At 33.8% G+C, this 15,970-nt stretch overlaps 1 protein-coding gene across 15 annotated transcripts in view; it reads right to left on the bottom strand.

Moving 5' to 3' along the window:
* DMD (dystrophin) overlaps window positions 1-15,970 on the bottom strand; it is a 2,249,390-nt gene that overhangs the window by 1,366,579 nt on the left and 866,841 nt on the right. For all 15 annotated transcript variants that reach the window (XM_070067426.2, XM_051827673.3, XM_070067427.2 and 12 more), the window contains 4 exons: window positions 13,027-13,172; window positions 11,731-11,943; window positions 8,773-8,886; window positions 7,627-7,782 (listed from right to left, as the gene is read on the bottom strand). In XM_070067426.2, coding sequence (XP_069923527.2) covers window positions 7,627-7,782; window positions 8,773-8,886; window positions 11,731-11,943; window positions 13,027-13,172 — 629 coding nt within the window. The remainder of the gene's footprint in view (window positions 1-7,626; window positions 7,783-8,772; window positions 8,887-11,730; window positions 11,944-13,026; window positions 13,173-15,970) is intronic.

Raw genomic sequence — 15,970 nt, forward strand, 5'->3', positions numbered from 1 at the left:
CTCGTCTCAGAACAAGGGATGCCTTTGGACTTCCCCACAGTCATCGACTGCTGTTCAGAGCAAAATGTTCTGAAATCGGTTACTTTTTGTATATTCCCTTTGTATTTTCCTCCATTACAATGTCTTAAAATCTGCTATCTTGCTTCTTTTAGGCCATCCTATAAATATGCTCATACCCATCCCCATGATTTAAAATTTAAACATCCATCTTACCATAACTTAACATAGCATTATTTTGAAAAACAGTCTACTCCTGTCTCTGTTTACTGTTCTTTCCATAATTTCCAACTATAACTGTGTTTTTGTGACCTCTTACTAAGTTCATCAAGGATTTCTGAATTCTAAACCTAATGTGTACTTTCCAAACGATCTATTACCTAACCTCCCTCTTATTGAGAACTTGCGTCTCATAACTAAAGTTGATTTCTTGAAATCCTTTATTTCCTTGATATTTCAGAATCAGATCACTGCTCTTCCTTTTTCTTTGGTCATTTTCTTTTCCCAGTAGCCTCGCTGGCTTCTTTCTACTTGATAATACTTAAATATAAATGTTTTTCAGAGTTATGTCATTAGTTATCTTCTCCCATCATTGTTGCAAAAACAATTTTCTATTTTTTCTCACATATAAAGTAACATTCCAGACCGGTTTTCCCTTGTTGTAAATTATTTATATCTGTGTGGCCAACACACAGCAGAAGTCAATAAAACTACATTTTCTCCCAAGTGTGTTCCTATAACTACATGACAGATCAATGTTCATATTAGCAAATACTAAATTTCTACCAGCATACTATGGAAAACAAACTATGTTTTAACTCCTCTCAGAAGTGTTGCATATACCAACACACAGGCTTAGATTTGATAAAGGATATCTTGGATTGTTAATGAAAGGTTTTCAGGAGAGGAGTGAAATAATTTGGTATTTTAATAGTCTCAATCTGGCTGCTGTGCTTCAAACATGCTCTATGGGAACTGGCAAAGGTGGGACTAGGGAAAGAATTCAGGAAATTTTATCTAGGAGACAAAGAATGGTGGCTTTGTCCAGGGTGAGTGCAGAAGATGGTAAAAAAAAAAATCTCGGATTATGGGATTTTTGTAGGTAGAACCAGCAACATTTGCTGACAAATTTGATATATGTGTGTAAAAGAAATGCAAGTATAGAAGACAAGAGGACCTCAAAGGCTTTGCCTTAGGTATCTTGAAGGATGGAGTTGATATTTCTTGGGACAAGGAAAAGTCTAGGGTTAAAGTGTTAGATTTAGTGTGTCTATTATTCATCTACATGGAAGGATAGAGTACAGATAGGTATACAGCTCTGAGATTTATGAGAAAAGTGCAGTTAATGAAAACTGCAGAAGAAAAAAATATATATTATATGTAAATCCATGAGGCTGGGTGGGATTTTAGTGCAACAGTTATGACCACTTGGTAGTAGACAACATTCCATGTCAGAATTTCTGGGTTCATATACAGGCAATGCTTCTGATTCCAGTTACCTGTTAAATCATTCTCTGGAAGGCAGCAAGCAATGGCTCAAGTAATTGAGTCTCCACCACCCATGTGGGAGACCTGGATTGAGTTCTACTTGGCATTTGGAGAGTCAATCAGTATATGGGAGTTGCTGATTATAAATAAATAAATAAAACCATGAGGCTGGATGAGTTTACCTTATGGAGTTAATGATGACAGAAAAGAGGAGAAGTTATGAACAGTGAGCCCTGGAATACTTCCTATTTCAGCAGTCAGGGTAATGGAAACACCAAAGATACTGAGCATGGTCAGCAAGCTAAAGAAATCAAGCTACAAGAGAACTGGGAAGACTGATGTTATAGCAGCCAACTTAACAAAGATAAAGACTAAATGCTAGATTTAGTGATATAAATTCACAGGGGAATCTGAAAATGTGCTTCAGTGGAGTGGAGATGATAAAATTTTGATTAGGTAACATCAAGAAATAATGGAAGCAGTAGAAGGGAGATAAAATGAATTTCTGTAAAGAATGTAAACGGAGAGATGTCTAGCGGGATTATGGGGTTAACCAAGGATTGTTTTTAATGAGAGATGATAATGCAGGCTCCTTCTTAGCTATTAAGAATGATCTAGTAGAGAACAGAGGTAGGAAATAGGGTACTATTCAGTGGCTGTTGTAATGTTTTTGTGCAGAAAATAGGGAAAGGGATATAGTACCTAAGTGGTAGAGCTCCCCTTATAAACTCAGAAAGGTCATCTATACAGAAGGAAGGAGCTTTCATGAAGCTTACCTGATGGTCACTGGGAATATTTACAACTTCCCTATAAATACTTCTAATTTCTCAGAGAGAAAGAGAAAGAGAGAGAGAGAGAGAGAGAGAGAGAGAGAGAGAGAGAGAGAGGAATCTAGTTAATTGTCATAGAGTACAGAGTAAAGAAAAACTGTTAGAAATTTGAATAAAGATGTGTGGAAGGCTATCCCCAAAAGATATATTAAGAAAGAAAATGAATGACCTACAAGTTATTTAAAATGACACCCACCTGATCTCTAAATCTACTGTTCATTGCAACTATTATAAATTTATAGTCATTAATAATTGAAATATATAATCATACATTATTAACTTCAAAATATGCATGTTTCGTGTTTTATATGTGTATACTTACATTTCTTTTTCATTTATTTTATTTACCACACATGGACTTCATGATTACTCTGTGCTAGTTACTGGTCTATATTTCATGCCAAGATTTATTCATTTAATAATTTTAAATTCTTATGAGGTAAGCATTGATAGCCCATATTTTAAAAACTAGGGAATCAAATCACAGAGAGGTTAAAAATCTCTTCACAGAGGTTGGTATTCTGGTGAAGCAGGTTAAGTTGTCCCCTGCAATGCCTCAATTCCATATGAGCACCTGTTTGTGTCCTGGCTGCTCCACTTCCAATCTAGTTTCCTGCTGATACACTTGGGAGGCTGCAGATAATGGAAAAAGTACTCATGTACCTCTCATCCTCATAAAAGACTGGATGCTCTTGGCTTCAACCTCACCCAACCTTTGCAGTTGCTGATACTTGGGGAATAAACCAGAGGCTGGAAGATTCTCTCTCCCTCCCTCCCTCCCTCCCTTCCTCCTTCCCTCCTTCCCTCCTTCCCTCCTTCCCTGTTTTTCCCTGTCATTCTGCTTTTCAAATAATTAATTAACCTTAAAAATAAATTAATTAATTAACCAAAGCTCTTAGAACCAGAGGACACATAGTAGTTTCAAGGGGCTAGGGAGAGGAGAGATTGGGGGACATGATGTTTAATTGTACAAAATTTCAGTTATGTGAGATGAATAAGTTCTGGACATATACTGTACAACATATGGTCTCGAATTAACAATACTGTTTTTTTTTATTTAAAAACTCATTAGGAGGATAGATCTTTGGCTAAATGTTCTTCCTATAGAAGAAAACAGTTCCTTAAAATTTAAATAAAATGGAGGAAGAAGAGACATTTTGGAGGTGATGGATAAGATTACGGCCTGGACTATGATAATGGTCTCATGAGTACACACTTATCCCCAGACTCATCAAGTTATAAACAGTAAGCATAGAGAGTATTTTGTATGTCAATCATACTTCAACATAGTGGTTTAAACAAGAAAAACAATCTTTTCCACTCCCAAGTGTTCAGGTATTACTCAGTTTGGCCAAGAATTTTAGGGGATGAAGAGTGGGGAAATACTTTCACTGGAAAATAAGAATTCTTTATTCTTGTGAACATAGTTTATAAGCTGAGTTCAAATATCCTACTTGAATTTCAGATGCATGTTGGTTGTCTTCCCATCTAAAACAAACATGACCAATATGGACCACTGATGACTTTACTCAGTGGGTATACTCTGTTTCTCCCTTAGTCCCAGACTGACTTTCTTCTTTATTTAAAGTTACCATGTCCTACACTGTACCTCAAGATACACAACTCTGAATATGCTGATTTTACCTCATCTTTTTTTCTGGTCTTTCAGTAAGCATCTCCCTTCAGCAACTACTGCCATTTCTAATGAGATCTAATAACAATGAAGGAAGCAATGTTTCACGTTAGGAATGGAATTGTAGTTCTCAGAAAATGTGAGTGTAAAAGTCTTCATCAAAAATATGACAAGGAAGAACTAGCCTAATAGGTTGGCAGAAACAGAAGGGAAAAACACAATCATGTTATACAAACATGGTGTTGTCCACACAAAGGAAATAAACCTTCTGGAAACTAATCATGGAAGACAGAAGTCTCAGCCAAGTTTGAGCCACATTAGGTACTTCAGCTCAGTTTGCTGAGAATAACATGTAGAATGGGAAAACGTGTGTGTGCACGTGCACACAGAGTAATTTGACAGAGCAATAATTACTGAAACCATCTCCAGTTCTCTGGAGTAACTTGGGAAAATACTGGAAGAGATTTGGACAGCAAGCTAAGCATGATATCACAGGATGATAATTATGTAAAATGTCTTTATATCTCTCAATATTCATTAATATTATATCTTTGCCAGTAATATGTTCTATCTTGACAACTGCCATTCCTACCTATTTCCACTTTTTATCATTCCTCATACAATGGAAATATATATAACAGACTTTTATACAATCACTTCAAGTGATGCTGATATGGGGGAACTAGGCAGGGAGGGAGGGAGGGAAAATTGAGTGGGAAAATGTTCCAGTTTTTATCTATCCCTGCACCTTAACTCCACTCCATTACATGCCAATACAGTATTCCCACTTTCCCATGACACACCGAGTATCCTACATGACGACGGAGAAGCTGCCATGCTGAGCATATAGAAGCTGAGCTCCAGAGGGCCTCACACATATTAAACACTGTTCAAACTCCACCCCACTTGCATATTAAATTAGGACACTACCTCCTCCTCCCAAATGGCAACCACTGGGAGTCCCCCCCCCTTTTTTTTTTCCTTTTCCCTTGGGCAGGTCTTTTTCTCTGGTGCTGTCATGGGAGCTTCTCTCCTTGTGAGTTTACCCATACTGAAGCCTGAATGTGTATTCATGGTCTTCATTTCAAATAAATCCTACTCTCATTAATGCACTTTACTTATGCCTTTGCTTCAAATTCTTATCTTATGCTGCCACAAGATCCTGGAATAAAAAATGGGGGGCAAATTCCTAAAACAATGCCACTCCTGTGTTAAGTCTTTGATAGTTTCCCAATGTACTTGACATACAGATTTAATCCTCATTGTGTCTTATATAAGTTCATTTATTACTCTTATTTTCCATTCACTTTTTCCTGGCTCAATGCTGTTTTTCTTCCAGCAGCTTCCTTTAAATCCCTGAAACATGCTTAGCACTTTGTTCCCTAAGAAGTTCCTCCCCTTCCTTTCTCTCTCCAGAATGTCTCTGGTCTAACATATCCAACTGTCAGTTTCTTTTCAGTAATCAGGAATCAGCTTTAATTTCACCTCTTCAGAAAAGATCTTACTGAACCTGAAAAGAAAGCAATTTCCTCGTTCCTATTACTCTCATTCAGAGAATTCTTATTAAGTTCAGAGCACTTACCAACAAATAAAATGAGGTGTGATAACGTATTAGCTCATTTACTTTCCATCTTCTCCACTAAATTATAATCTCCATAAGGGTAAGTACTATGTCTCATTTATTCCCGCTTATGTCTAATACTAAATTTTAATATTTATATATTCCAGTAAATATAAGTTTATGATCATATAAGCACATGTATGTGTGTGTGTATATATATATATATATGTAATTAAATATCTCTTTCCTTCTATTCCACCTTCCCTTCTTTCTTAATTGGTAAGCTGTTTTAATAATAGCTGTGTTTTTGTTGTAGAAATAAGAAGAATCTTGATATTTTCATTTAGATACTTAAAATTTAGGATGTAAATAATTTTAACCACTGAATATTTTCAGAATCATCAGGTCATAGGAACTCATGGCATCTACAAGTCTAACATCCATTTGGATAAGTTAATATTTATTTTCCAGACCTTGGTGGCTAATAAAAAATATATTTTAACCAAAGAGAGAACATCACATGCTCATTTGTTGTGTAGACATTTATATAATGCATAGATTTACACACATTTCCATTCCTCTCTCTGGAACACTGAATTGGTATCAACACCCCAGCCTGGCTTCCCTGCTTTAAAAGCATTGTTTTTGCTTTCCTCTTACCCTGTAGAACATGTGGGTGTTTTTTGCTTGTTTGTTTCATTTTTTTTGTTGTTTGTTTTTCTTTTGTAAAACCTGGGTCATTTGCTGACCAAATTAGAGCATGGATAGAGTGATATTCCAAAAAGAGGCAGGGAGACATAAAATATTCCAGGATGAGAAAATAGGATCAGAACATGACTATGACTTAAATATATGTATTTTTTTTTTTGCAGGAGGCTGATATGCTTAAAATAGTTCTCTTGAACAACTGATTCTTGCTATGCATTACTGCAGACACAAGGTCTTAAGCAAAAACATTTTAAAAATCAAGATATTTTAAAAATTACACTTCTATAAAAGGTAATAACCTTAAGGTTTCAGTAAGATTGTTGACTTTCATTATTTTCCTATTTTTTTCCCTTTCTTTAAATAAATTGCTGGTGTTCTTTATATTCTCCATTAAGAACATTCAACAAACAAATACCTTTCACACTGCCCTTCCAGGAAAACATCAATGGTGTAATCTATTATTTAAGTAATATTTTTTTTCCGGAACGACTCTTCTAGCACAGAATTATTCTAGAAGAAACCAAGTTTGCTGGCCCAGGGCTATCTCATCTATAAGTTAATAGAACTGTTGAGCATTCGTCAGTGACTGTATTAGCTGGGCAACTTGCCTTGCCTTTTACTTTTCTGAATTTATCTGCAATCTAGTTTTTGCCTTTTGGCATTATTTCTTTGCAACTTTGAAAGTTTACTTAGAAAAGCACAAAGACCGACAACCTCTAACATACATAAATTGAGACCTCTCATTAAATTCAAAAATTGTATTGGTAAATTAAAAGTAATCAGTGCTTTAGGATAAAAAATATTATCCTTTGAATGAGAAATATTCAATATACACCACTTATCACATAATTTTCCATAATTTAATCTTTAAAATTAAAATAAATATCTATAAAATATTCTACTGTATAAAAACAAGGAACAAAGATATGAAGTTATAGTCATTTAATTTTTATTCCCATTCAGTTACTAATAACTGTTTGTATTAAATAAGACAAACTTTGAATCTTAACCAGAAGTAAATAGCATTTATCACATTTGCACATGCATGTATGCAATTCATTTTATTCCTGTATTAAATATATGTATATAAAACATATGTTGTAAATCCAATTATGATTGTCAATTTATGTCTTGGAGAAAAATCCAATGAAAATAATGTCTTGTAGTGGGAATTTGTTTTTCAGTATAATAATAATGTTCAAGAAGTTCATGTTAGGCCTCAAAATAAGAAAATATTTAAAATCCCTATTATAAAACTATTTGTATATGTTACAAAAGAGTAATTTGAGGCTTTAAAGCATCAACATAGTCAAGAACAAAGTTTTGAATACAGGAACTGGTAAAGGAGACATTAAAAAAATTTTGGGAATTAAATTGAGGGAAACACAATGGGGTTGGGCTGTCCATACCTGTCGGCACATGTGATCCCACTGACTGTTAAGTTCTCTGAGTTCCGTCTCAAGTCTGGATGCAAACTCTGGCTCAGCCTCATTCTTTATCTTCTGTCCACTCTCATTGACACTGTTTAGACTAGGCTGGATTGTCTGAATGTCATTGACTAAAAGCTAAGGAAACAACACAACTTGAACTGGCTGCAAAAATCATCACCCCATAGAAAAGCAATAAAGTTAGAAAACATGTCATTAGAAATAATGGCAGTCTGTGTGGAATTTGTTCTTTAAAATTCGACATTCACATGTAATGACAGAGACAGGTATCTCTACAATAGTCTTGCAAAAACATGTTCAGTGGTTATTAGGGTATGAATGAAGTATGCAATTATCTGTATTCTACTCCTATAAGAAAGAAAAGGAAATAAATTTAATATTTGTTTGAAACATGCATGAAAATGATGGGCTTTGTACATTACTATTTTTGAAAGGATTCTGTTTTTCAAATGCAGGATACTGCAGTAATTGTTGATAGCATGATGGGTGTGAAGGTTATTTCTAAGGTAGATTTGCTTTTTAGCTTGTATTTGTAAAGAAAGTTATTTAAAGAGCCACATTATTTTCTTCCTGCAGGATGACAGTAGTATAATGAATATCGTTTTGAAAATCCATATTGTGTTGTAGTACAATGCATTATACATGGGAGGGAATACAGTACAAATACTAATTGGCAATAAGATAAAAATAGTAGCTCAAATGATTTTTTACCTCTAAATTATACTGTATTTTATATTAAAATTATCTCATTAAGCGAGACTTGAGTAAAAAGCAAAGTTTTGTCTATTTCTCAGTTATTTAATTTCTCAGTTATTTAATATGGGGTTTCTTAATGTTGGCACTACTGAAATCTGGGGCTGAAAACTGTTTTAGGGGCTCTTCCGTGCATTGTAGGATGCTACTCTATCCCTGGACTCTCCCCATTGATGCCAGTAGTATGAATGCCCCACTCGATTTGAGACCAAGAAAAATGTCTCCAGACACTGTAAAATATCCCCTGGGTGTAATGGGGAAGCAAAATTGCCCCTGGCTGTTAACCACTGATCCAGCCAATAACAGTATCCATAAAAAAGTCTTTATGTGACAGGAATCATATAAAAGTCTTACTCTGCATTGTTTCAGCTGCTTTTTTAGAATTTCAGAATCCCCAAGCGCAGGCCATTCCTCCTTTAGGAAAACATCAACTTCAGCCATCCACTTCTTTAGAGTTTTTATGTGATTCTGGAATAAGAGATACATTTTAAGGCATTATTGGTGTGCTGATTGCTCATAACACAGTTAATCACAGCAATATCTAAGTACAAGCCCAGAAACAATTCCTGTGTTTGAAGGATGTCTCTAAGTAGCTTTTCAGGAAAATAGTATTTTTAGCATTTTTATGGTCTACTGTATGAGCATTGATGTATGAAGTCTGCTATTGTTAAATATAAAAAAAAATTACCAAATGTGGTTTTATGATGTTACTCTGGAGAACATTAAATCATATCACCCTCTAGAGAAACTTCAAGTTAAAAAACAACTCATGATAATACTAACAATGTGCCCTTACAGTACATAAAACAAACTATGAACAATAAACTCAATGTAATGGTGTCTTTATAGCTTCTCTAAACTTGAACTTCTACAAATTGTTTCCTGTAGTTGACAGTTTAAATAGTCCCTCCAGTTGGGAACTTTCAAGCCAAGATTTTATCAACTTCATAGAGAAAGCTTCTGTGTTAAATTTCTAATTTATTTGAGCAGCTTGAATTCATGATCAGTTGAAAAAAGGTCATCTTTTATCACTTATAGAATCCAACTACTTTCCATTTCTCTTATATTAACATTTTTCTGCTACTTTTCAAATGTAAAATTGTCACTTCTTTACTTCTACACAATTGAACTATGCTAGCTGCACGTGCTAATTTCGTCTTCTGAAGCTTCTATTGAAAATATGTACTACACAAAAATTTCCCCCATTAATATATTAACATTAAAAGCAAAGGACTTTAACTAAGATCTTCAATGATACGACCTTGCTTGATACCTGCTAAGCCTAGCTTTGCTCCTCTTCCACATTTCCCATGTCCTTGTTAAGTTCTTTCTATTGACTTGTCATCACTATACTTGCTGTTTGTGGTATCTGCCTCAGTCTTACCACCTCTACTCGCTTTTCCACACTGATGTCAGTAAATTCCCTTTCTCCTTCCTCTTTTTATGGTGATTTTTTGAAAACTCAACTATCATTTTATATTTTCTTCTTTAAAATATTGATAATAGTCCCTTACTCTTGTTGGTGTCTTCATTAACCCCATCACCATTACATTTTTCCAACTATAGGTTTTATCATCTACAAAAATATACCAAAGTACTTTAAAAGTCCTGAGCAATGCAATTAAAATGTGTATTTGGTACAGAAAATTTTGAAACCCATGAATAGTTTTTTCATAATATGCATTTTCCATAATTTTTTTGTATACTATTTGCATTATTCTCCCCAATATTGAACTATTTCCAGTTCATTGAATATGCCATTTGTTTTGGTCAGGTGCTCTTTCTTCGTCTTTATTAGGTGACTAAATTCTGTGTGTTCAAGCTATAGTTGAAATGACTCACGTTCCAAGAATATTTCATATCCCCTTCTCCCTGACTGCGCTGGATTTCATTCCTGCCTATTGTTATAATGTCATCATGCTGCTTCATTTACAGACTTTGCTGATCTGAATAGCAATACTACCCTCCCAAGCAATCTACATTCACAAATGTTACCTAGAATGTGAAAAAGGAATTTGCAGATGTGATAAAGTTAAGAATTTCCAGATGGGGAAATTATCCTGGATTATCTACCTGGGTAGATGGTAATGGTCAGTTCTTACAAAGGAGGGAAGTCCAGGGAGAAGAGACATAGGGAAGAATGGGGCAGGGAGGGTAAACTAGGAGGAACAAGGGAAGGAATGATTATACCACCTAGGAGTGAATTATGCCAAGTAAATCTCTCTGAAAACCTCCAAAAGGGACATTGCCTTATTGACAACTTGGATTCGGTATTCTGTGACTGATTTTGGACTTCTGACTTCAGAACTGTAAGATGATATGTTTGTATTGCTTGAAATCATTACATTTGCAATAATTTATTTCAGAAACAATAGCAAATGAGTATACCCACCTCTCTCAAAGTGAATATGGGCTCCTTAATGGTCAGAATAGTGTAATTGTACCCTCTTTGGCCACTTGTTTGGGCAAGTGATACATGTTTTCATGCATGTATTTCTATATACATGCACTACAAATATGTTTACAAGTAGAGGAATGTATACATATATGTTGTGCTTTGCAGAATGTTTCAGCTGTATTTAGTGTTTTTGTAAAGTATGAGAACAAACAACTAAGTAGGTAGACTGGAATTTAAGTGCACAGGCATCTTGTTCCCATGAGTTTCCATTGTGCCATGATGCTTTTGAAGTTTCTTTTACAGCTAAGGTAGTTTACCATAACTGGCCACCCAAGGTAGACAATACCTATATTTACAAATATGTTAGACTTTTAGACTACAAGTTAATTGTTGGTTTACTACTTTTAGTTTGAGTAGTTATTAATATGGTGGCACTACTCAAATGAGTTAAGTGAGTAGAATTTGGTTTGTAGAAGAAGGAGATAGGGCAAAACTTAATAATGCACTTAGAAGTAAAAGATGACATTGAAATTATGATACAATATTTATAATTTTTAATTTTATTAAAATGTAGGGGACACTTTAAAGGGCAATCAGACTAAAGGAATGAATGGTTTTGAAAATTATTAAGCTAAAATATGCTAAAATCCTACTGTTAGAATTAGTAAAACAAATTTAAAAATTCCTTCTAAAGAAAATCCAAGAAGCATAACATTTAATCCTCGTCCTCTTGGACAAAGTAATAAAATTGCATGTTTTTGAGCAAAAAAAAAAAAAAAAAGTCCTTTGATCTTATTACTGACATTGAAGGACACTGAAGGTCAAATTTCTACTTACCTTTAAGTTCTACAATGCATTGTCAGGGGAAAAACAAGTTAATGAAAATGAGTCTAGGAATTACAATCAGGGAATACCTGAATTTTTCGAAGTTTATTCATTTGCTCCTCTAACTTTTGACAATGATCCACCAGTTGGTAGGAGAGCTTCTTCCAGTGTCCCTCAATCTCTTCAAATTCTGACTGATATTTGCGACTAATTTCAGACGGTGCTTTCTTTGCCATTTCTTTCACAGTGGTGCTGAGATAGGTTAGGCCACTTTGTTGCTCTTGCAGAGAACTTTGTAATGCCTCAATATAAAAACAAAATACATTTATACTAGTTGATAATTTATTAGTTTCAGCTAAATTAAGTGAATACAAGGTGAAAGTTCTGTGATTCACAAATTTAAACAAAGTAGATGATTATAAAATTATAAAATGATGTTATAAAATAACTAGCAGTAACTTAAATTTTACAATTTTGTGAGTTACTTGCAAATATTAACATACTCTAATAGTCTGCCTATTCTTATAAACATTAAGCATATCCAAAACAGATCTTAATAAAAAAGTTTTAGTATACCTAATTTTATTGATTCATGTCTGTATATATAAATAACTTCAATTATTGTATAACTAAGGGAGTTTAAACTACAGACTCTAACTACAGTAGATGGAAATGCTAAGCTTATTTGATTCCAATCCATCTAATACATGTATCACATTATCACTCTTTATCCAGAAACAATACAACTAAGTACTTTTAAAAATAAAAGTTGTAAAGCATTAGAAAATACAAAAAAAAAAAATAGTCTAGGGGCTAGGGCTGTGGCACAGTAGGTTAACCTTCTGCCTATGGTACCGGCATCCCATATGGCTGCTGGTTCTCATCTGGCTGCTCCTCTTCTGATCCAGCTCTCTGCTATGGCCTGAGAAAGCAGTAGATGACTGCCCACACTCATATGGGAGAACAGGAGGAAGCTCCTGGCTCCTAGCTTCAGATGAGCCCAGCTCTGGCCTTTGAAGCCAAAAATAAATAACTAAACAAAATAGTCTAACAAAAATATATCCCAGAAAAAAATGGCAAAAAATATGTTCTATGAAAATTCTGGCACTAAAATGATATTTTAAAAACAACTTTACCCCTTCTTTGTAAGAAACAAAGTAGCTAAAGAAAAAAAACACTATATGCAGAGACAGACAGACAGACACACACACACACACACAGAGTGCAATGCATAAGCTATATCTTTAATGCTTTATATTTTCCACTGGTGAACTAACATACTTGTTATGACTTTTAATTTCAATAGTATTTAAAGGTTTCACTGATGTGATTCATTGGCCAAAGAGATCTGCATCGTGTTGTTTATGACTGAAATTTTTACAGACCTGCAACTCCCCAAGTCTCTGCTCCATGATTTCATATTCAGTGACACTAAGCTGAGGTATAGAGAGCTTGGGTTCTGACTGCTGGATCCACGTCCGAATGGTACTGATCGTCTCCTGATAGCGCGTGGGGGGCAAAGTGTCAAAGACTATATCAAAAGGAAAAAAAAAAAAAAACAGAAAGAATTGTTTAGTTTTAACCTTTGTCTTGTTTTTTTTTTTTTTATTCTAAGCTATCAGCAAACTCAATCATACTACAAACAGATGTGAAATTATGAAATATAAATTAGGGCGCGATTATGATGAGGAAGGTAAATTTCTACTAACGTTCAGAATGCCAGAAAATTTACAGATATTATATTGAATTATCAAATCAGCCTTGCAAAAACTGTGCCATTAAATTCAATTTTAAGGTCAAAAATGGCAAAATTATGTCTAATTTGCTGCAGGTTATAAAGATGGCACTCAAGAGAAGGCAAGTAGAATGCACATTTACTTGATATTAAAGGGTACTATGTTGCCCTTTAGAGAAAAAAATATTAGAATTAAAAGCCCCTGACACTTCAAATTACATCATGTCACCTCTGATTTTAATGAAACAAAACTAGTTTAAGCGTGCTTATATATCAGACACCTCACTGATCCCACATATAATATCATTGTTATATCCTATTAATCCTATTGGAAGTGAATTGTTAATCCCATATACAGTTGAGGAATCTGAGATTATAAACAAAGGAGCCAACAGACTGGCTCTTACTCAAAGCCATTAGTAAGTGTCAGAGCCAGGACTATATATCACTTGGATATATGTACATAAAATATATATTAGGGAATGTTATATGTATACTATATCTACATATACATTTTAAAGTGTATCTATATGTGGGTACCTCAAAAAGTTTGTGGGAAAGTAGTATTAAGGTAAGTTTACTTTGATACAATCATATTTGAAATCCGTGCTTTTTTGGTAATAAACATTTGCGCAATTTTCTGAAGACTTCTTGCTTCTGTTTGTGGGTGTAAAATGAGACTAAATAGCTATACTGACAATGTTCAAGGAGATAAGACACTACATTGAAAACTGCAAAAGAACTGGAATCTGAAAAAATGAAAATAATAGGTTTTAAGAATAATCAAAAAATTGCAGTGCTATAAAATGCAACAAGTAAAAATAAGATCTAAGTTGACAGGTTTATCAGCAAATTAAACAAGGCTGAGCAGAGGATTATTAAATCTGAAGATAGGCCAGAAGCAAATATTTGTAATCAAATATAGATTAAAAGCACACAGCACAGTGGGGTGACAATAACTCAGAGTAAGTTATAACATATAGTAATGGACATATAAGGAAGAGGAGCTTGGAAGTTCCAAGCATAGAGTGATGATATGAGAAGGAAACACTGGTTGCATTGATTTGGTTAGTATACATTGTGTACATAAATTGAAATTCACACTGTACCCATAATCTGTGCAACTGCTGAGTCTATATAAAATTTTATTTGAAGTTTTACTAGATGGAAATGCTAAGCTTATTTGATTGCCACTCACCTAATACACATATCACATTATCACCCTTTATCCACAACCTTGTACAACCAAAGTACTTTTAAAAATAAAATTTTCAAAGGGTTAGAAAGTACAATGAAACCCTATCCCAGAAAAAATGCAGCAAGACATATTTGAATATAAATAGCCATTTTCCCAAATAGACGACATATCAATGAGAAGTCTTACTTTATACTACCATATCAAATGGTATTTTTAAATCTCATTACTATTTTTGAAGATTTATTTATTTTACTTCAAAGGCATAGTCAGAGAGAGAGAGAGAGATCTTCCATCTGCTGGTTCAGTCTCCACTTGGATACAACAGTGATAATAAATAATAAATACATTTAACCAAGGAGGTCAAAGATCTCTACGATGACGATTACAAAACATTAAAGAAAGACATAGAAGATACAACAAAATGGAAAATCTTCCATGTTGCTGGAATGGATGAATTAATACCAACAAAATGTGCATTCTACCGAAAGCAATTTATACATTAAATGCAATCCCAATAAAAATACTAACAACATTCTTCTTTGATCTAGAAATCATGATGCTAAAATTCATATGGAAATATGAGAGATCCCGAATAGCTAAAGCAAATTTATACAACAAAAACAAAGAGACATCAGAACACATTTCAAGACATACTACAATACAGTTATAATCAAAACAGCTTGGTACTGGCAAAAAAAAATTTTTTGCAGTATGTCCATGGTGTTGTTCTTCACATACTTACAGAATTTATTAATTCAATAAACACATTTTAATCATGAAAAACTTAGTTTAAGTAAGACATACTAAATTTTTATCAAATTCTAATTCATTGAGAAGCTACTGTTTTCCTCAGAATTATAAGAAGTGTTTATAATACAAGATCATAATTGCATTATAATTGTGATTAAAAACCCATAGTGTTCAATAATTTCTTCTGAACTCAATGGGAAATCTTTCAATTAATTCTACCTGTTGAATATGAGAGACATACAGGAGAGGAGATCCTCTAATTTGCTAACAGTATTCCATTTAGTAAGTCTGTTATTTCTTTGCATGTTATCTATGTTAAACAGCCTAGAAGTTAATTTTAACAGCAATGATTTCACACTGGTAAACTATACTCAAAATATATACGTTTTCAATTCCTCCTTACATTTCAATCCTCATCCAAACTTGGCATTGCATTTCCTTAAAATTGAACACACAGAAACAGCAAATTTGTTGTTAATTATTTTGCTGTCTTGCTTTAAAAAAAATTCTCAAAGATTTATCTATATAATCTAGTTTCCTAAGCAAAGTGGAAAATAAAAAATACATATGCATAAAAACAAATATTTCTTTTTTTCTTTGTTTTCCATATCTGAAATGCAACAAAATGATATAACACCAGCAAGTA

This window comes from Oryctolagus cuniculus, chromosome X, assembly GCF_051225735.1.
Source record: "Oryctolagus cuniculus isolate XC-2025 breed Fujian yellow rabbit chromosome X, ASM5122573v1, whole genome shotgun sequence".
Lineage (NCBI taxonomy): Eukaryota > Metazoa > Chordata > Mammalia > Lagomorpha > Leporidae > Oryctolagus > Oryctolagus cuniculus.